This window comes from Pinus tabuliformis, chromosome 8, assembly GCF_031772625.1.
Source record: "Pinus tabuliformis cultivar Carrire ecotype Pingquan chromosome 8, CPIR1, whole genome shotgun sequence".
NCBI lineage: Eukaryota > Viridiplantae > Streptophyta > Pinopsida > Pinales > Pinaceae > Pinus > Pinus tabuliformis.
The window spans coordinates 1,632,477,431-1,632,500,327 of NC_142294.1; the positions used below are offsets into that span (position 1 = coordinate 1,632,477,431).

At 32.4% G+C, this 22,897-nt stretch overlaps 1 protein-coding gene across 1 annotated transcript; it reads left to right on the top strand.

Annotated features, from left to right (window-relative positions):
* The first annotated feature begins 5,090 nt into the window (after nt 1–5,090).
* Nucleotides 5,091–10,765, top strand: LOC149242390 (inactive leucine-rich repeat receptor-like serine/threonine-protein kinase At1g60630). The gene is made up of 2 exons (XM_089374233.1): nt 5,091–8,236; nt 9,681–10,765. Exons 1-2 carry the CDS (start codon nt 6,883–6,885, stop codon nt 10,244–10,246), a joined length of 1,920 nt encoding a protein of 639 aa, XP_089230359.1. The 5' UTR covers nt 5,091–6,882; the 3' UTR covers nt 10,247–10,765.
* The last annotated feature ends 12,132 nt before the right edge of the window (nt 10,766–22,897 follow it).

A 22,897-nucleotide genomic window follows, 5' to 3' on the forward strand; every position in this document is an offset into this window, starting at 1 on the left:
AATGTCATTTCACATAAAATGAAAAATGTGCATACAGATAACTTTAAACTTTTGATAAATGTCATAAAACACCCTTACTGTTTCATGTAACTCAATTTATAATTAGAAAAAGCAACTTTAATGTGACACGAATTGTAAAGTTACTTTACTCATTCTAATATAATTGGCTCTCAATTGCAAATTACGAATACTTATTATGAATAACATTTATAATTTATTTTTAATAAAAATATAAATAATATTTTTGCAATGGAGATATCATGTTATTCCAAACTTAATGAAGTTAGCATATACTTTTTTATGTAACTCAATTTATAATTATCTTTTAAGCAACAATTTATAAAATCACTTTCATCATTATGATAAAATTGAATCTTAATGGAAAATTTTGAATACTTATTATGAATAAAATTTATAATTTATTTTTAATAAAACTATAAATTATATAAATAACTTTTTTACAATAGAGATATTAAGTTAATTTAATTTCAAATGGAGCTAAAATAAAATAAAAGAATAATATTTATTCATTAGCATTTTTAATTGTGTAAAAAAGTGAATTTTGATTATAGGTACTTCATTATAGTTAGGTTATGCAATTAGGATTCCAAAATTGTTTTTTTTTGTAATTTTAATTTGGGTGTATTTATCGATTGTTTTTGTTTTAAAAGTAAAACATGACTATTTTATAGGAGATTAATAAGTTATTTGGTTTATTTCTTAAAATCGAGTTTCGTTAAGTTAAAAATCACATTGTTATTTTTGTTACAATATGTTTAAAGGTTGATATGAATGTTATGATCTTAAGATTTGGACTATGACTACATAGATTTTCATTATTGAATTTGCCAATGGACATGGTGTGTGAAATCTTTTTGTTCCACAAGTCTTTTAGGAAAAAGGTAACACTCATAAATCTAAAGGGTCACTACCGAGGGAGAAGATATACCTAGAAGCAATTACAAACAATCATGCAAGTGATTAGAACCTACCAACTGTAATGCCTCATCTTCCCTTTAAGCATTATGATGTAAAATTGTACTTTGTGTCACCCTCTTATACCATTGTAGTTTTGATTGAAAATCACACTCCAAGTTGTTTGAAGAGGAAGAATGAATTTTGATCATCTAGATTTAGAAAGTGAAATAGTTTCACCAATGATTGTCAAAGAATTAAGATGTTTGGAGCCCAAAAAAACTCCATTAGAGTGTCACCAATGATTGCTAAAGCATCAAGATGCTTGGAGTCCACAAAAAGGAACTCCATTATAGTGTCACCAATGATTGTCAAAGAATCAAGATGTTTGGAGTCCACAAAACCTTCATTAGTTTTAAACTAATAAATTCAATAGTGAGATATTAAAAAGAAAATAGAAACATATGAAAAACTAACATTTTTCTTCTTTGCAACCAAACATTTCATAGGAACAATTTCTATTCTTGGAAGTGGTAAAAGTAGCTATGTTTTTTATCGGTTAAGAAGATTTCATTATATTATCAGATAAAAATGACTTACATTACAATGGCCTTTAGCTCTCCCGCTTCACTCCAACCATATTTGTTAGCGAGGAGAGTCGAACAAAAACATAAGAGATGTGCCCATTCATTACATATATCCCATGGAAAAAATGGCCAAATGTTCCAAAACACATACAAAACTAGAAAACAACTTGCAATTTTCATATCAAGGAGGGGGATTCAGAGCTTGACCACCCAGAGCCGCTAGAGGGTCGTGACCTTCATGGACATGATAATCGATGTGAGAAAAACGCACCTCAATCTCATTCATTCACTCATTGTTGTGATGCTAGCTTCGTCTTACAAAAGCCAACTACTCTATAATTTCTCTCTAGTTGTAATACACATCGTTGATGTAGGTCATGATCTCATTCCGATCATCATACCTATGTTGGCGAAGGATGTCCAGGTTTGCTTGGATATCCCGTAGTTAATCAATTATTGTACCAAGGGAGGGTGGTTTTTCTACGTGGCCCGAAGAGTGGGCTTGAGCATGCGCTACCTCACCTCCCATATCCACACCTCCCACCTCTTCCTCATTCATCTCCCCTACCCTATCAGCCCAAGCACCCTGTTGTCCATGGAGGCCGCCACCTTATTGGGCATGCCCATGTTGGCATATCATCTCTGCCGCCTGCACCTGATGGACTCTCCACCAAGGCCTCACACTAAGGGAATTGCCCCACCCATGGACCACCCTATGCAAAGACACGTGTTCCAACCCTAGCACAAATACAAGCTCTCCCCAAGAGGCAAGACGAGCCCAAAAACCCTGATACTACCGTAATTGACAAAATTGACAACATAGACAACCAATAAAACTGGGTTTAAAAATACCTTGAAGTAAAGGACCGTCATCAAATTGCTTCGTTGTTGCCCACTCCTACCCCATACACCCACTGAAATTTTAGAATGCCAAGAGCTTAGCGAGCCCTTGAATTCCAACCATGCTAGGTCAAGAGAAATTATCCCTACTATATTGTCTTTCCTGAAAAAGACAGAGGCCTCCCTTACAAGTAGATCACCCACCAGCAGACCACAGGTTCAAAACTCACTACTCATATTTCTTCCAATGCCACACAAGGAAAACATTGACATGCAACACTAACAAAGTCCAAAATGAAGGAATTACCTCACGACAGTTACCTTCACGCAATAGAGCTGAGGTCACGAGCCTAGATGCCCGCTGGTTGAGCTGAGGGCAGCGACAAGATAGCCAAATCGAGTCAATCCTCGTTTAGACACCTAACCAGGATCCCATATGACTAAATGTTCGACTCTTACTTGTAGCGTTGTCTTCAAATGCTTGTCTCTATTAGCGTTTAAACCCCAACTTGGCTCTACAGAGAGGCCCTTCGAATGAATCGAGCAAGTGTTACCTTCCAAACTGCAATTTTTCATCTCCCAAGCAACATTTCTGCTCACTGCATCCATTGCCAGGGGAATAAGAATTAACACGAGCTCTAGAATGTTTGCCGACATGCCACCCGACCTCATGCACTTACCATACCCTATATTCATTGTAGCCATGTGGGAGGGTTTGAATTGCCCCGAATCAACGCACTTCTCAAACCAGTCACCCCGAGTGGGGAGTAAAAGTAGCTATGTTGTAATTGTAAATTTCATCTTATAAAATAGATTATAAAAATAAGTATCAAACCCTATTTTTTATGGAGTAGTAAAAATAAAATTATTCATATGATTTATTAGTCAAACATAATGGTTGATTAATTGTGATTCACTAATAAAATATAATGATTGATGAGCTAGATGTAAGACAAATATGTTTCCTTGCTAAATCTCACTATAATCTATAAAATAAAATATATTATTGAGCATTGTTCAATGTAAATGCCTTATTTTACTTTCAATGTCCACATCAAAGTATATGTATATAAAATAATAATGAAATATATCTATCTTATTACATTTTAAAATTGTTTGTGAGATTATAACATCTCCATTACCTTCTTTTCTCCTCTTCTAATACCTTATACATTTTTCATTCATATATATATTAAAATTAAATTTTACTAATTAAATATAAATTTATAAAATTAAACTTAATCTATTAATCTATTTAGATTTAAACAAAAGTATTAAATTTTACTAATTTCATATAAATTTTTAAAATTAAACTTAATCTATTAATCTATTTAGATTTAAACAAAAGTATTAAATTTTACTAATTAAATATAAATTTATAAAATTAAACTTAATTTATTAATCTATTTAGATTTTAAAAAAAATATGCATATAAAACCTTTGCGAAAATGTTTATTTATCAATAAAATTTTATAAAAAAAATAATATAAAAAACATCCATTTAATTTTATATATATATATAATTAATTATAATTTATAAAATAACATCATTTAATATTATGAAAGATAGTAAATACTTCAAAATACGTCATAAATATTAATCAATACAACAACAATAAATTTAATAAATAAGTAATCTAACAATAAATAAATACAACAACAATAAATTTAATAAATAAGTAATCTAACAATAAATAAATATAATATGTGTTATTATGTTACATTGCAGTTTAATTATAAGTAGTTTTTAAGTGTGATTTTTTGGAAAGTTTCCGGAATTATTTTGTTTCAAATTCAGGGATTTATTGAAATTATAAGTTTGACCTGTGAACTTTCACAAGAAAGGTTTTTGAGGGTGCTAAATCTATATATACAATCAACAAACTACTTTAAACAACATAAATCAAAATTTGGCCACAAAATTTTCTACAGGATTCCAAATAAAAATTCACTGGAAACTCCAAAAAATCACAATTAAAAACTAATCCAATTAATTATCACATTTTATTTTTTAATCCAATTAATTATCGCATTTTAATTTATTTTATTAATTAGTATTACTCAAAATTAAATAAAAACATTTTAAAATAATAAATATGAAATATATAATTTAAATCTAAAAACTTTTCAAAATACTAAATTTATTTATACAATTTTAAACAATGCCATTAAAATACAATATAAAATCCACAACCTCAAATCATGCCTCTGATGATGTTTTACATTTCATTTAAGATTGTACCAGTCAAAACATAATGTTGGTTACAGACTTTAAATTTCTATGTGGGTTTGGGCTGTGGTTTTGTGTACTTAGTTTTATTGTAATTTTGTAAATGTTAGCACATTTTCTTATTTATCTAAATATTATGCTGGTTACAGATTTTAAATTTCTGTATTTGTTTGGGCTGTGATTTTGTGTACTTAGTTTTATTATAATTTTGTAAATGCTTGCACATTTTCTTATTTTTTACCATGGTCTTAAAGATTTGTGTAGGGAATAACAGGGAATGTCCTTCTTAGTTGTGCCAATGAGAGAAGTTTGGTTCACTATAGGTACAATATGGATGAATCGTTGAAGACAAATTGAAACCGTAAGGAATATTTTTAAAAATTTAGAAAATGCAATCTTTATTTTGAAAGAATTCAGGGAGGCAAAACTGTCAGGGGCAGCAACAACATTTTTCGCTGAGTCCTGGCCGTTGATTTAACAATCATACACCCATCAAACTATACTAATTTGGCAAATTGTACACCAAGATTAGAATGGTACTGACTACCCTCTCAGGTTTTAGCGCCCGGATTATTTGCAGTGGGCATCTTAGCTTTTTCCCCGTTCTCACTCATGAGTATGACAAGTTGCCAGATCAGTGACCTGCATATAGCAGAGCATGGCCTGACTTGCCAGCCCACCCTTGAAGAATTCACCTGGCCAGCACTAGGTCTACCCAAGTCTGAGGAGAAGATGCACAGTGTATATATATCAATTTCCCATTGGTTTCTACGTCCTTGGAGGTACGAATTCTCTAGGGAAAGCCTGGCTTACTTTTGTCTCCAGATTCCCCTTCCCCTGGAATGTATGCACGTGACATCACCGTATGGTGCTATACACTTAGAGAGTTCTGTGTTCTGTGCAGTCCCCCCATCTGATTGATAGCTACAAAAGCGAGCTGCAAAATTGCTCAAAAGTTTGTAAAAGAATCTCTGGGTTGGCCCCAGTTGAGACCTAGTGATGATCAGGGTTTGCAGAGCTTTATCCTTTCTATGGGTGGAACTGCATCTAGTCTTCTGAATGTGTGTTGGATGCTCATCTATTATAATTAGCAATTTACCGCCCCAACAAATCTTTCATCAAATCCGTAGTACCAGATCAAAGCCCTGCTGTGTAATGCCAAGAGTTATTAAGGTCACACAATCCCAGATTGTACTTTAGTTTTTTGAATTTGTGCTGATTACCCAGTTGTTATAATCAACACTTTAGAACTGGATCAAATCTTTGATTAGTGTAATGCCAAGGTCAGACATCCCAGATTATATTTTTAGACTTCTAATTTGTGTGGGATAATCAGTTATAAATATGCTTGAGAGTTTATAAATATGCATGAGATTATGGTATACATAGCAGTGAAAATTTAATCCCCAATGTATATTGGGTTAGTTGCGAGAGGCCCAGTAAAAATGTTGAGATTGGTACTGCTAGGGATTTGATATCTCCTGACCCATAACAGTTTGAGGTGAAGATTGATCTGTGCTAACTTTTGAGGCGCAAATGCAGCGTACTTTGTTCTGAAATTTCAATATCGGTCGAACTTTCTGAATGATACAAATGAAATATAGTTGTATTGAAATCTGAATCTGAGTTGACTTTGAAGTTGGTGTGGCTCATAACAGTTTGAAGTTAAAAGGGCTCTGTGTTAGTTTGTGCTGAAATTTCAATGACAGTTGAACTTTCTGAATGGTACAAATGCAGCATTGTTTCTGAATGTAATCTTGAGATTGGTACCTTGAGGAATGTCTAAGGGTAACATATTCTAGGTGAAGATTGATTTGTGTTTGATGGAAATCACCCAATTTCTGGTTGTAAGACATGTCCTCAGGGGATTTTCAGGTAGAGTTCATGTTGAAATGAGTTGAGAATCAAATCTGTGGTAGCTGTGGTAAAGTCCCACTAATCTACTCCTGGACCATACCCTGTAGCTCTGGGGATTTTCAAGTAGAGCTTATACAGAAATGAGCTGAGACTCAAGTCTAGGCTAGTTGTGGAAAACTACCACCAGTCTACCACTAAATCACATCTCATCCAATGTTGCTTTGAGAATACTCACATAAAACTTCTACAGAAATGAACTGACGATAAAATCTAGGCTAGTTATGATCAACTCCCACCAATCTACCTCTAGATCACCACCCAACTGACTATTTGTGCAAACCATTGAGCCTTACAGCGTACAGATTCTAAACATTTTGTACTGGAAACTTACTTCAGTCATTTGAACCTACTTTGTACTGAAATCTCAGAGGCCAGCCCTACATTTGGGAAATCATGGAGTTCTACAAGCCAAAAACAATGTTAGAGCTCTTCTTGGTTTTGCTATTTCTATTGCAGCATTCCGTATTTATGTCTGCTGTTCATGTTAAAATGGCGCGAGACGCTGCTGCGCTTCTGAGATTCAAGGCATATGCAGATCCCGGGCACAGATTGGCTTCGAAGTGGAGATCCGGCATAGATTATTGCAGATGGAATGGAATCATGGGGTGCACGTCGGAGGGTCGAGTCACCAAGCTAATATTGGAATATATGAATCTGAACGGCACTTTTGCAGAGAACAGCTTGAATAGGCTGGACCAGCTGCGAGTCCTCAGTCTCAAGGGGAACTCACTCAGAGGACCTATTCCCGACTTGACAGGCCTAAGCAATCTGAAAAACTTGTTTTTGGATCATAACATGTTCACAGGTACGATTCCCAGGTCTCTTCCTGGTCTCCATCGTTTGAGGATCATTGCTCTCTCGGATAATTTCTTGAGTGGTGAAATACCTGATGACTTCGCTGGGCTTCAAAGATTGTATGCTCTTCTGTTGGAGAACAATCGTTTGGAGGGTCTTGTTCCTAGTTTTAATCAGTCTGGCATGAAAGTATTCAATGTTTCTAATAACCAGCTCTATGGAAGAATACCGGCTACTACAGTTCTGGCTATGTTCAATGCTTCTTCGTTCGCAGGAAATCCTGGGCTCTGTGGGAGCCCATTGCCCAGGCCCTGCGTGCTTAATGCAGTAGTGACCCCTTCTCCAAGTCCTATTATTACAAGCTTGCCAATGGAGCAATCTTTTAGGCCAACTGTTAAGAGGCATGAAAGGCTAAATCGGGGAAAAATAGCAGGAATTGTTGCGGGATCCATTGTTGGGGTGATTGCCATGCTGTTCCTTATTAGCTTTTATGGTAAGAGGTACAGACAGCAGAAGCCTGGGGATGAGGCTGAAAACGTTGCAGGTGAGAAGCTTTCGATCGAGGAAACTGGTTCTGATCTGTATTATGCTAATACTGATGCTAAGAGCCTTCAGTATGAGCAACAGCGGAGTGGGGTTCTTATGTTCTGCGGTGGGGAAGCTCAGATGTACACTTTGGAGGATCTGCTCCGCGCATCTGCTGAAATTATGGGTAGAGGCACGCTGGGGACTACTTATAAGGCTCTAATGGAGAACAAAACGACTGTAACTGTGAAGAGATTGAAGAATTCTAACAAGATGACTAGGGATGAATTTGAGAGGCATATGGAGATGGTGGGTAAGCTTCGACACCAGAATATAGTTTCTCTGAGAGCTTATTTCCAGGCCAAGGAGGAGAGGCTTCTTGTCTATGATCACTTTCCCAATGGAAGCCTGTTTTCTCTCATACACGGTATGTGCATAATTCCTTCTAAATGCCTTCTCTTCAAGCTGTAAAAATAGAAGTAGAGCATTTTTATTTGGTACATGGTTTTTGTTTCTTAGCCTGATAGCCACTCATGTCTTCCATGGGGTTTGAACATTGCTCTCATCTATTTGAACCCAAGATCTTTACTATTGCTTGCAATCCATGTTGACGAGTTGCAATTGTGTTGAATATACAAGCTCGGCATTGAATAGACCAGCATACAAATAGACTCTGGATAAAAATAAGTACCTTAGGAGTCTCCCTCTGTGCTCTGAGAACCCTTAGATCATAACAAACTCAAGGTCACAATACACATCACAGATATTAACAGATTATTTGTCCTCAGGAGCTGGGGTTTGGACCTCTTTGTATCCCATTCCCTTGACCATTTGGCAATCTCTATGGCTCTCTTTCTAGGTTTCATTTATACCTGAAGGGTTCTCTATGGCTTTCTTTCTGGGTATCATTTGGACTTGCTTGTTTATTTTATTTTCTTTTCCCTTCGAAGTCTACCAGAGATATTCCAGTCCCATTAACTTAGTTTGGTTACTGGGGGTCTCTGATATCAAAATTCCAATTTCGTATATAGACAATTTAATTAAATAATACAAACTTGCAGTGAATTTAAAAAAATTGGTTTGTAACTAGTTAATCAAATAAAGCTCAAAATCATCCCCCACCCTCAGCTTGCTTGTAGTCTGAATACTGATTCTCAGGATTTAAACCGTTGCCAATATGTTGAAACCCCATATGGTTGATAAATTGTTTCCAGATCCATTGCATAGGGTTTTTCTCTTTCTTCGATGTTTCGATCATCATCAGGATGAGACACATATGTTGGTTCCAAAGGTCGAAGAAAAAAGAATAACACTAATAACACTATGCAATGGATCCCAAGACAATTTATCAACAGAACTCATCTCGCAGAAGTCTCAAATCTGAAACCCTATATGGTGTTGTCATAAGTCATCCTTTTCTAATAACATGACTTTCAGACCACATATTTAGAAAACTGATATGAAACTACAATGAATATAGATGTTTCCAGAAAATCACCAGAAAACATAATTTGAGGTGATGAACTGAGAAGAGAGGTTTATAATGGCCCAAGATGGTTGTCTAAACTCAGCATATGCAATTCTCCAAGGAAATGGACTGCTTGTTATGTCACAATCAACCCAGAAAGTCTTCACTGGCACAACCTTAACTGGTTAAGGGGGATTAAACTTCTAGTCAGGACCAAGCCAGTAAGACTTGTCAAGGCCAACTTTTTGAAGAGTTACCCTTTCAATAAGGATTGCATGCAAAACTAACGGGGATCATTGAATTACACAGGGTTTATATAATTATATAATATCATCTAATTCAAAGAGACAACTTTGTATGTGGAATTCCATGTCTGATTTATGTAATTTGACTGGTTTCTCAGGCTCAAAATCAAAGGGGAAGCCTCTGCACTGGACGTCCTGCTTCAAGATTGCTGAAGATGTAGCCCGTGGCTTGGCCCACCTGCATCAAGCATCCAGATTAATTCATGGTAACCTCAAATCTAACAATGTTCTACTAGGAGGGGATTTTGAAGCTTGTATTACAGACTATGGCCTTACCGTGTTTGACACCGAGCAAGCTGAGGACACAGCCCTATTAGTCTACAAGGCTCCTGAATGCCTCAAATATAACAAGAGAATGGGACCCAAAGCAGATGTCTACAGTTTTGGAGTACTGTTACTTGAGCTTCTTACAGGCAAGATCCCATTGCAGTCCATCCTCAATGGAGAAGCCATGGATCTACAAAAATGGGTTCATTATGTTCGAGCAGAAGAACTTGAATCGGGTGTTATTGATGGCTCTGTCTCTTCCACTGACTGCCCTGAGGATAAGTTAATAATACTTCTAGATCTAACAGTTGCCTGTATAGCTCCAGCTCCAGAAAGAAGGCCAACAATGAGGCAGGTTTTGAAGATGATTGAGGAGGTCAAAGAAGGCCAACAATAAGGCAGGTTTTGAGGATGATTGAGGAGGTCAAGGAACATTCAGCTTCTTCATAGAGAGGTGGATCCCCAGTATATTATGTATCCATGGCTCAATGTCTTTATAGAATGCCATGTATTGAGGCTAGCTTATAGAAGTTCTATTATATCATGACTTCAGGTATTCAACTTATCCGTTGAACTCACTGAGGACAATTCATATTTCTGGTTGGAAGTATTGTGCACAGACTTCAAACTTCCATGTCTGGCTGATCAAACATGGTTATCACATCAACCACAACTTTAAATGTGGTTATATTGGTAATCACTGTATTTGGTGCAGGTTTGGCAGAAGATGATGGATATATCATCAACTTGTATTTGTGGTTTTCAGTAATTTATATTTATATAAAGCATAGTTTGATTTGCAAACAACCAGGAGCAGCTTTGCTATGAAGATCATAGAGCCTACTTACCACAGGCATAGAGACTTTGATTTATAAACAAAATTAGAAATAAAATATAAATGGGATTTTCCTGTGTATCAAGTTGAAAAATGGAATTCTATATTTCCATCTAGTACAAGTCCAACAAAAGTGCAATTGCCATCGCTGTTTGTTCTCTCTCTTACCATGATTTGAGGTGCTATACAATTCCGAAGGGTTTATAACTTTATATTGGTTAGATATATGCATGTTTTTATAGTTTTTCAACATACATATATATTTTAACATGTACATGTTGCTAAGGTTGTTTTGAAGGATTTTAAATGTTGATGTTGGGCTCATTGTTCACAGTATAATGACTATTTTGGTATGGTTAGTAAACTTGTTGGAGGTATGCCATTTTCTATAATTTAGTGGAAAGTTTTAAGTTCACTTCATTTATATGATATATTAGATGAATGTAATTGATAGTTAAGGTTTTTTTTAATATTTATAAAATGTAGTTTAACTAATAAATGTTTTGATTTTTTGATTTTATTTATTTTTTTAGTTAAATTTATTCAAAATTTTAGTGGAGATTTTTAAGAATTTTAAATTGAGTTGTGTAATCTCTAGAATTTTAGTGTCTTAAAAGATTTTCAGGATGTTGAATCCATTTATGTATTCAAAAATGTATTTTAATTAACAATAAATTGCAATCTCACACAATTGGATGGCCAATTAAAAAGGCTAAAACATTTTTCTTCTTCTTTTTTATTGAATAGTGGGGTAGTAATTCAGTTGTCAAACTAGCAATGGATATATCCATCACTAGTTACTATCTACGAATGCAGAGTGACTCACCACTATTATTCAAGAAAAACCATGTCCCTAGAATTATCCTGTTATGATCCATAAGGGGGTAGGTTGTCACTCCTACAATAAAAATAAATAAATAAACTTTTAGCCAACCAAAGCAATTTAAAAACATAATCAAACCTTTAAAAAAACTCAAACATCTATTAATTAAACTATACATATATATCTATATATATTTCTAATCTATTTATTTATTTTAGTATTTTCTATACATTGTTACGAGCTATATTGTTTTGGTATCAATGGTAACATTTGAAGTCTAGACTAAATCTTAAAAAAAGCTTAATGATATTATAATTTTTTAATAATTTTTAATTTACATTTATATAAATTATGTTATATTATTAACATTTATAAAGGGTAAGTTTAACAAATTTTTAATAAGAATCAGTTTCTTATTATTATTTTTAAATTTTAATATATATATATATATATATATATATAATTTAAACAATTTTTTTAATACCTAATATTTAGACCGTCTTTATATAAATGTTTTATCTTTTATGTAAAATTTAAAAATTTATGTTTTCATGAAAAAATTCCAAAAGAGCAGAAGCTATATTTATATATATGAGTTGGTTTCTAAGCTATATTTATATATCTATGAGTTGGTTTATAAAGAGAAAATGATTAACAAATAGGTTTTAATCAACAAAATTTATCCATTGATACTAATTAACTACAAAATTGGAAATCACAACAATAATATACTCGTTATAAATTCAATCTATCATTTAGACAAATTAAATTAAATTCAAATAAAAATAAAAATAATAATCAATTATTCCTAACTATTTTTAATAAATCTAATTAACACATTTTAATACCTCTTTTTATATAAATAATTAATTTTGAAAAACAACAAAAACACACTTAACTATTTTGCTCCAAAAATATCTTCTAACTTTTCAAGTTCCTAAATTAAACCTTTCGCCTAAAATATGATTTTTTAAAAATCCTCATACATACCTCAAATAACCTGCGATACGGAAACCTTTGAAATTTATATCTTCCTCTTCCAAAAATAGAGCTTTTATCTGACATCTCTGTGCTGCCCTTACTTTTACACATGCCCTAAAATATCATATATTGTTATGATCTCGAAATGCCTTTAAATATCATATATTGTTATCATCTCGAAAAGCATATCAAACATGGATATAAATATATAATATTGTCGAATCCTAATCCTAATGTATCTTTTCACCTCCACTAATGTGCCTTTTATGTGATCTCCCCCCCAATTTATCTTTAAAATGCTTATATCTAAGTTACTTCATATCCGATATGGGAGGGAATAAATGGATATATATATATATATATATATATATATATATATATATATATATATATATATATATATATATTCCATTGTAAAGAGTTATTCTTTCTTATTTATTTTAAATAAAAAAAATTACAAATTTTTAATAATACAGAAAATTCTAGATAGTTATTAGATTTGGTTATGTGATAAATCATAGATGTACGAGAAAAACTAATATCCATCACAGTAACATAACTTTGAACTCCTTATGAAATTGAATTGACTGAAATAAGACAAATATACCTTAGCTAATTATGTTCTACTAATTTGAAAAATACAACCATTTAACATAGATACTTAAATAACAACATTTTTACTTCTTGTTGTCCAAGTTTGTCTTGTAGATTATTGATCATATTTGTTGAAAATTTACTAGCCTAGTACTGTGCTTTATGACAAGTGATCAATTGAAATGTTAAAAGAGCTCTGAATCTTGTTGTCCATGAGCTCATCAAAGATAATTAATCCTGGCTCCAATTCTAAAGCTCTCTTTGAGAGAATATCTGTTGTGGAATTGAACTCTCTATATATGTGTTGAAAACTAATAGTCCAAACTTCAATATAATTTCTCTTATTTTAAGTTTCCATACTTCTAAATTTAACACCTCCAGACGAGCCTCTTCTTTCAGCCAATTGATAACACATTTTGAGTCTCCAAGTATATGCAGATGATTAATGTTTTTTTGTTTTGCAATCATCAAAAGAGTCCATGCAGCAATCAATTCAACCTTGGTATTTGTTCCGAAACCAATTCCAATTTTATATTAGATGAACCTATTTTCTGTCAACTTAATCATCCCTCCGCCTCCACACACATTTGCTTGTGCTGCCCCATCAAAGAAGCCTATCGACAGATATTGTGATATTTGTGGGAATTGAACTCTTCTTTGTGATAATGATTTTTGAAGGGGAAGAAATTCCCGAAATTGTGAAACAATTTTGGAGATTAGAGCCAGAATATATATCTTATCATCTCTGAATATTATCTTGTTTCTCAATAGCCAAATGTTCCAAGCAACAAATATAGGCAGAGTACTAAGATGATTGTACTTCTTTGCCCAAGAAAAAAGGATTTCTTCAAATGAAGACTTCTTCATATCTTCCTTAATGCCTAAAAATTGCATAACAGAAGACCAAATATCTTGTGTGAAATTAGACTTGTTCAAAAGATGTTCAATGGTTTCTTGTTGTTTTTTGCATAAAACATATCCACTGGGTCCATGGAAGCCTCTTTTTTGAAGGTTTTCCTAGGTCAAGGGTTTGTTGTGAAGTACTAGCCAAATGAAACATCTTAACTAGGTAGGAATATGCCATTTCTAGATATATCTATACCACCATCTATCAGTGGTTTCCATCTCTGAGTGAACAATCTCATCGTATGTTGAGCTGGATTTGATTTTTCCAGTAGAGAACTCCTAGCTCCAAACCAAAGAGTCCCTGCAGTTATTTAATCTTACTTTGTTAAGATTTTGCTCTTTTTTGAAATAGCTCCATTCCTATGCTAAAGCATCCCTCAATCCCAAACCAACAGTTTTCATCCAACAATTTTGATGTTGTTGGGAATAGAGAGGATTTTTTATATCATGAAGATAGTTAAAATTCCTTGTTGTCAGAGCTTGCCTTAACTCTGAAGACAAATTGTATACTTTGCCCCACCAATAAAGGGATCCTTGCCAATAATGACTTACTTCCCTTCCATCCCCTACTTTCCAAGCTAACCAATTGAAGAGATGGGGATATGATGTCATAAGAGCTTTCCAAACAATGGAACCTTTTTTGTGGAAAGAATATGATTGTTTTCTGATCCAGTCTACAACCTTTTGTCTGTTTATATATTTTCCTCTACTGACATGACTCCACAAACCAATCCCAAATAGACTTCTCCACATATTTTTCAGAGTTAATGCTTTGTTAAACCAGGAAAGATTTTTAAAACCCCATCCTCCTAGCCTTTTAGGGATCGAAAGGATGGACCAATTTGCAAGATGTATATTCTTTTTGTTACTTTTCCCAACCCACAAAAAATAAAAAATCATATGTCTGATCACAACAAGAATAGAAGCAGGGATTTGTGATAATTATTAGGTTTAAGATAGAAACCAAGGTATTTAAATCCCGACTCCAAAGTTCACGACTGCAATGGGAGGAATGACTAAATATCAGCAAGAATATCAGGCTTGACATCCTGGTGATGGAATGAAGATTTATTGAGATTAAACTCCATACCAATGGCCTTACAAAAGAGTAATACACATCTGTGGAAATCTCTCCATTCAGCGACAATGCTTATTCCCATAAGCAAAACATCATCCACATATAATAAATGAGAAATATAAATACTTCTGGAAATATTTATGCTTCTAATGTTACCAACCTGCTTTTACTCCAACAATAGACAACTTAGACCTTCCATCACAAGTATAAACAGGAGCGAAGATAACGAGCAACCCTGTATAAGTCCCCGGGAGGCAGAGAAATTTTTTGAGGGTGACCCATTGATTAGGACAGAATAATTAGTTGAAGTAACACATCCCATAATCCAATTTGTCTCTTCCAGCCCTAAACCAATTTGAAGAAGAATAAGTCTAAGAAAACTCAGTTGACTTTATCGTAAGCTTTGTTCAGATCCATTTTGAGCACCATCGCCCTCTGCGTTTTTGTTTTGATAGAGTGAATGGCTTCCTGAGAAATGCCAATAGCATCATGAATCCGCCTATTTGAAAGAAAGCCAAATTGGTTGGGAGACATCTTCTTAGCAAGAAAACATTTGATTCTGCTGGAGATAATCTTGGAGATAAGTTTGTAGACCAAGTTACACAAAGAAATAGGTCTGAAGTCCAAGAAGGAGTTAGGGTTAGAACCTTTAGGAATTAAAGTAATATAGGTAGCATTGATATCAACATAAACTTTCCTAATCCTTCTTGATTCTTCCACCATTTGACTTAACTCAGCTCCCATAAGATTGAAGAAGGAGAGGAATAGCTCCACTGTCCAACCATCATGACCCGAGATTTTTTCCTTTGAAAATTATTTAAGAAATCCTTTTATTTCCTCTAGAGATATTGGACCTCCAATTTGTTTCGCTTCCTCTTGACCGAAAAAGCAAGGACATAATTTAATAAGCTGTAGTTGAGAGCAGATATCGGAATTCCTAGGATCTGAAAAGAGGGAATAGAAAGAGGATGTTGCAGATTCTTTTAATTCTATGGGGGATGTGATCGACCTTCCCTCTTCCAACTCCAGCTCCCAAATGGAGTTGATGTTCCTTCTATGGCTTGCATAGTTATGGAAACATTTAGTGTTTCCATCTCCCTTTTTTATCCAAGTAGCCCTTCTTTTTAATCTCCAAGCCTCTACCTCCCTTTTTAGGATCTATCTTTTTTTATCTTCCAGATAGCTAATTTTTTGTGCTACATCGACTGAGAAAGAATAAGAGAAATTTTGGGAAATGTGTTCATATTGTGCTTTAATATCTAGGAGATCCTTTTGTTGATTTACTTTCCAGTTTCTCCCCCAGTTGATAGTAGCCTTCTTTAGACTCCTAATCTTGCTGACCATAGAGGTCATGGCCTAGGTGGACGAGTTGAGAGGGTAATTTTTCTAGACCTCTGCCACCATTCTCCTAAAATACTCTTCTTCCAACCAAGAGTGGTTGAATTTGAAGGGATATTTTTGATGATGAAGCTCAAATTCAATATCCAAAAAGATAGCCATATGATCATAAATCTTATCTTGTGCTATCCATAATCTAGTCCTCCCCACTTTTTCAGTTAAATAATTTTCCAACAGAAATCTATCCAGACGCTTGGCTATGCCATCCATGCTCGATCTGTCATTTCTCCAGGTCGGAGAGAGAGGAAAGGGGGTAATATCACAGAGATTATGGCTTTGTAGCATATCCAAGAAGTAAGAACACATAGGATCTAGACGAGTTCGATGTCCCCATGACTCACCAACAGAGATAGTAAATTTTAGATCCCCAGTAAGAATAAGTGCTTGGTCTGATAGAATTCCACTAAGTTGTACCTGGTCCCAGAATGATTGTCTATCATAATAAGGACCATAACAATTAATCAACTTTATGGGAATAGGACAACCGCTAAGAGAGCCTTCTAGAAAAATACCCATGGATGAGGAATAAGCTGCGATGATGCAACAATATGATCCCATATAGTAATCAGGTCTCCCGACAATCCATTTGCGTCCATAGTACAGGATACCCAACCTGGACACAATTTCTGAATGCTCTCTCTAGCTTTGTCACCAAAGACCATAGTTTCTTGAAGAAAGATGATGGAAGGACGGTGAGTACTAATCAGTTGCTTGAGGGTAGAAAATTTTGAGGCCCCCAAATCCCATAAATGTTGAGAGATAAATTAATCATTATTTGGGCGTGATTATGGGTGTCAAAGCTCTAAGTACCCTAGTATCATTTTCAATATCTGAAGGTGAAGTGAGACCTAAACCTCCCTGAATAGCCTCTGATAGATATGTCTCTCTAGCTAGAGATTTTTTGTTTACCTTTTTATTTCTAATAGTAACATTTTGGAAGGTGAAAGAAGGCTCAAACGAAATATTACCCATAGGAGTAACCCCTATAAAGGTAGAGATCGGCGACAACTTCAAAATATATGCAAATATCTTAGTTACTTCAAAGAGTATGAGACAAAATATATATATACATGTATAAATATATAATATTATCATGTCTTAATGTATTTTTCATCTCTCATAAATTAGCTTGGTATGTGATCTCCCTTCCTATTTATGGGTAAAAATTTAACGAAAGAACTTTTTTATGATGGGTGCGCTGTTACAACCATATTTCACATGACCTTTGATATTTATCTTTAGCATCGTTTGTTTAAATATCATGTATTATATGTCTTTTTGATAGTTTTATTATTGCAAATATAAAATTAATTTTTTTGTTAATATAATTTTTGTGTTCTATCTTCTCACTAAATTTTCCATTCTAACTTGACCATATGTTAAAATACAGTTCAACAAAGTAATATCATAGATATAAATATTACTTGGTAAATATCAATAATATTTGATAGTGCTTATTGCTAGTGTTAAACTACCCAACGACTTGGTGCAACTATGTGTATTCACTACATATGTAATTACAAAGATTTTCAAATGATATTGAACTATTCTCAAAAGGTTATCAAGTAACTTGGTCAAACCTATTAACTATAATGTATATTGAAGAGGAAAAATCAATCTCAACTTTCAACATGATGAGTTGGACTACAAAATGACCTTAAAACAATAAAACAAGATTGAACCAACTTTTGAATAGGAATTTGGAAGGATTCTAACATTTTAAGCACTAGCAATATATAGGGCATACATTTTGAAGAAATTCATAATCTTTGAACTAGTAAGAAGTACAAAGCACCCCTACACACACTCCCAACACCGTAAAGGCCCAAACCTAGTTGCTTGAGATTTAAGTATGAATGTGTCAAATGCATGAAAGGCATGATAACCACACATTTGACATTTAATCAAAGTAATAAATAGACCAATTTTATAAAAATGGGGATCTATCGCCAATGTACCAATACTAAATAAACTTCATAAAAATTCTCAAAATCAAACAGAAAATTGTTACTTACCCATACAAACAAGAAAGTTAGTATTATTTCTATTAGGCCACTAAAAAACTCTTCAATTTGATTACTCTAACCTCATAAGTTAGTAGTTCATATACCATATGGATGACCCATGGTTGTCGACATGTCACTTGAATCTAACCTTTAAGTTTTGGGCTTCAATGTGTACAATGCATGATTGCATGATGTAAGTGGAGATAGAGACGAGTTTTTCTATCACATCTAATAACTTACTATAAATAATTATATACTTATTTTGAAATTTTATCTTGAAATCTTAATATTAGAAACATCATATTATTTCATACATATCTTGAGATTTCAACCAACATTACTATTACTTTCTTTCTTACAAATTATTTTCTACCATCCTATTTAGAATTGCTTGTATATATATATATATATGAATATAGGTACTTACATATTAAAATGACACTTTTTAAAATAAAGTAAATGTCACCCTTAACGTGCACATTTTACGAAATTAATATATACATATATATTATTTATTTTCAAGATTACAAGAGATTATATATATATATATATATATAATTTGATATTTTTAGAAATATATTGTAATTTTTTTTAATTCCCTTTTATATGATTGGTCACTTGGAAGTGTATATGAGATTTTGTTTAAATGAGTTTGTAATGATAAGAAGAGTTTTAATAAATTTTTATGTGGGTTTATATATAATATTAGAAATATGTTTGTAATTTTTTTTATCTTTTATATAATTGGTAAGCTAAGTTTACTTCGAGGTATATATAAGATTGGAATTGTATATGTGATTTTGTTTAAATGAGTTTTTAATGATAAGAAGAGTTTTAGTAAATTTTGATTATATAAAATTGATTTAAAAATAATGAGTATATTATTTTATATTAATATGTAAGTTTGTTATTGGATAACAATAAATATATTGGTATATCTTAAAAAAATATTTGAGTTTTTTAATCTAATAACCCCACCTGTCTTTCTTGTTGGATATTGCTCCCCCTTTCCTGTCCTGTATCCCCTTCAGTCTTCTCTCTCGGTGTTGTTGTTTTCGAAAGAGGCCCTTCTATTGTAGGGTTATTGGAAAAAGTAGACCATTTGGATGTTAACATGAAAAAAAATTTAGAGACTCCAAATTAAACAATAAAAAAGAAGTTTTGTAGGCTTTATACCTTACAAAACGGACCTACCAAAAAACAAAATTTGCATGTCATAGTATAATTGATTGTTAATGTAATCTTTCATAATTGTACAATGTCAATCTATTTAGCTCTAAAGAATAGTAGAGAACTTGATCTGGCCATTGGCTTTTAATTCTCTCAATCTTAATTTATAGCCTTCATTAGCACATAAGTCCACATCTTTATTGAGATCACATAGAACATGAAAATATACTTTTGAAGAGAACCCTTCCAGTTCTTTCCTAATTCTTTTCATAAGACTTTCTAATGTTTTGTCCCTAGGAGAGGAGCTCTTCACCAAATGTTGAATAAGAAGGAAGATGTCTCCCAAAACAATGAGAGAGGCTACATGATTTTCTTTAGCTAACTGAATCCCCTCGTAGAGGGCATAAGCTTCAACTTGATTGTTTGTCATGCATCCTAAACTTGATAAATACTCTACAACTTTAACTCCTATAGTGCCATAAAACACCCCTCCTCATCATGTTACCCCTCATTAAATTGATATTTATACTAAATTAATATATAGTTTGAATACATTTTTTAACTATCCAATCAAAAAAAAATTATACTTTCTTTTCCAAATAGCTATCAAATTTAATTATAAATAATTAGTTGAATTAATTTTCATTTGAACTATTTTAATTAAATTTCTTTTCATGCTACACTTCTTTTAACTATTTCACAAATCTAACATTATTATATTTTTAAATTTGGTAATTTTCCTATAGAGCTTTTTATTTAAGAATGTGTATTAAAATGTATAATTTTTTAATACTAAATTTGTAGAAAATATATAATTTTTTCATGAAAATTAAATATGAAAAAATCAACATTAAAATAGTATAAAAAAGAAAGAAAGACAGTTATGTTAGATGTGGGATTGGGTAGATTACTTTGTTTTAAAATCTTTCGTTAAGAAAATTGATTTTGTTATAATAAAATGTTTTAATTGAGTCGAGAGACTTATTCTATAACCCAGCGTGAAGGTTATTTGTAAGTATGTCTGTGCTCAATTTGGAGTTGATACATGTTTTTCTTAAAATAAAAATAAAATATTCTCTAAATAGAAAAGAAATATCACCTATAATAAAAAAACAAAAAAATATATATATATTATACATGTTGAACAATTTAAACAATGAAAAATTACACATTATTTTTTGCACTATTAAAATAAATTTACACCTAAAAAATTTGATCCCTCTCGATTCATATTAAATCCGTGATTAAAATAACTCTATACTAATTATTCTTCTAATATCTCTATATAATATAAACATGTAATGGATTTTCAATTGTGATTTTGCTACTTATTTATATATACTATGTCTCAAGGTTTTTATGAGACAACGAGGATATAACTCAGGGGAAGTTTATGTGCATTTACAAGATAATGACTAATTCAACTTGCTGTGAATTCATATTGGACATGAGATTTCATTGCGACATCATAGAGATTAAAAAATTACATTGTAAATTTAATATATTATATTATTATAAAATATTAAATTTATTTATTAATATATAAATTGGTATGGTTATAAACTATTTTTATAATGAATTAAAAGAGACATATAGATTGAATAAAGGGAATGTAGTTTAAAAGAGACATAAATCTTATAAGGAGAATGTGGTGGATTGCAGTCAATAGGAGATTAGGTGAAATGAGATATATTTAATGGGTTATATTTTATGGAGGAGGAAGGATTGGTTATGTGATAATAAATATTTTGGATATTTTTTTATATTTATGTTAATATATGTTTTTGGATGTTTTCTTTAATAGTATTGAGTTTTTGTTTTTATTTTTACTATATAGTTATATGTTAATTAGAGGAAATTTGAGAAATAAGTGTTTATTAAGAAGTAGTTTATGGACTAAAATTTAAATGAAGGAAAAAAGGACATGTTCTTATTTTCTTTTATTAATTTCTATATAGAGTTACTAAAAGTTTTAGGTATGGATAGATCTAACAAGTCTCACATTACATGTATGGAATTTTAATTTTACATCAATTGAATATTTATATTTAATTATTTGACTAACAAACACTCCCCCTTAATATATTTAGTAGTCGTAGAGAGAAAGTTGAAAATAAGTGAAATATGTTTCTTTTTTCTTTCTCTTAAAAATATACAACACAAGCCTCAATTAAAATCTAGAGCATTTCTATTGGCTCTTATAATATGACATATCGGTGGCTACAATGATCTATGTTAACTTTGTTTTCTTAGTTTTCCTATAATTACTTTATTGCTACTCTCTTTGAGATTTATTTTCAATTTTAAACAAGCATTATCTCTTTTAATTTCAAATCTATAATCAATGCTTATTTCTCTAGATATCCATCCTTATAACCTTAGCCCTCATTTCTAGTAATGCAAATCTATTCTCAATAGCTAAGGATGGAAGTTGGACATCACATATCTAGTGGATAACACATATGTGAGCTATATAACGTGAAGCTTGAATTATAACTACATTTCATTTTTTTATGAGTAGTTTATTATGAAATCCATGGTATATATTGCATCTATTTAGAGATTGTTATACCTTTAGATCATATAATGAATATGAATACTAGAAGTGTGTTTCATTTCTCATTATGAAGTTTACTAAGATGGAAGAAGTTGTCACATATCCCATATCCAAGTCCATCTAAGTCCCACTTTCTCTCTACCCTAGTGTTTAGCAAATCAAATGAGATACATGGATCCCATGACTTTTAAAAGTATAGTGGCCCATCGCTCATTTTTCCAACCTCAAATGACCAGTCAAATAACTTTTCCCGTAATCATTTCGTGGCTTGGAAAAACTCATATTATATATTTGTATTTCTTCTTCCCTATTTTTTCTCTAACTCCTCCTCAAGTAAAGTCTTAATGTATTCACTTGCCTCTCAATTAAAATGACATTATCGAGGCCCTTTCTCCTTTTATACATGGGGGATATTCTTCCCATCATGATTATATCATCCACACTCTAATGATCCTTAGTGTTGCAGATGTAAAAAAAACATTTAGGAAATCCTTATAATTCTTAATAAAAACCCTTAGGATCCTTTTATGGAACAATCAACTCCTATTCACTTGCCTCTTCTAGGTGGCAACCTCCCATTGAGTTTGGCTCTAATACAATAATATACCAAGACATGATTACATAAAATAATTCCTTTCTTATTTATAACTATCTAGTAAACTCTAACTCTAACAAAATGAAAAGAACCTAGTCTACATTA

Excerpts from the sequence above, each read along its gene's own strand:
- LOC149242390 (XM_089374233.1), top strand. The coding sequence starts at position 6,883 with ATGGAGTTCTACAAGCCAAAAACAATGTTAGAGCTCTTCTTGGTTTTG. Across the intron at positions 8,237-9,680 it reads CCTGTTTTCTCTCATACACG|GCTCAAAATCAAAGGGGAAG; the intron begins GTATGTGCATAA and ends CTGGTTTCTCAG.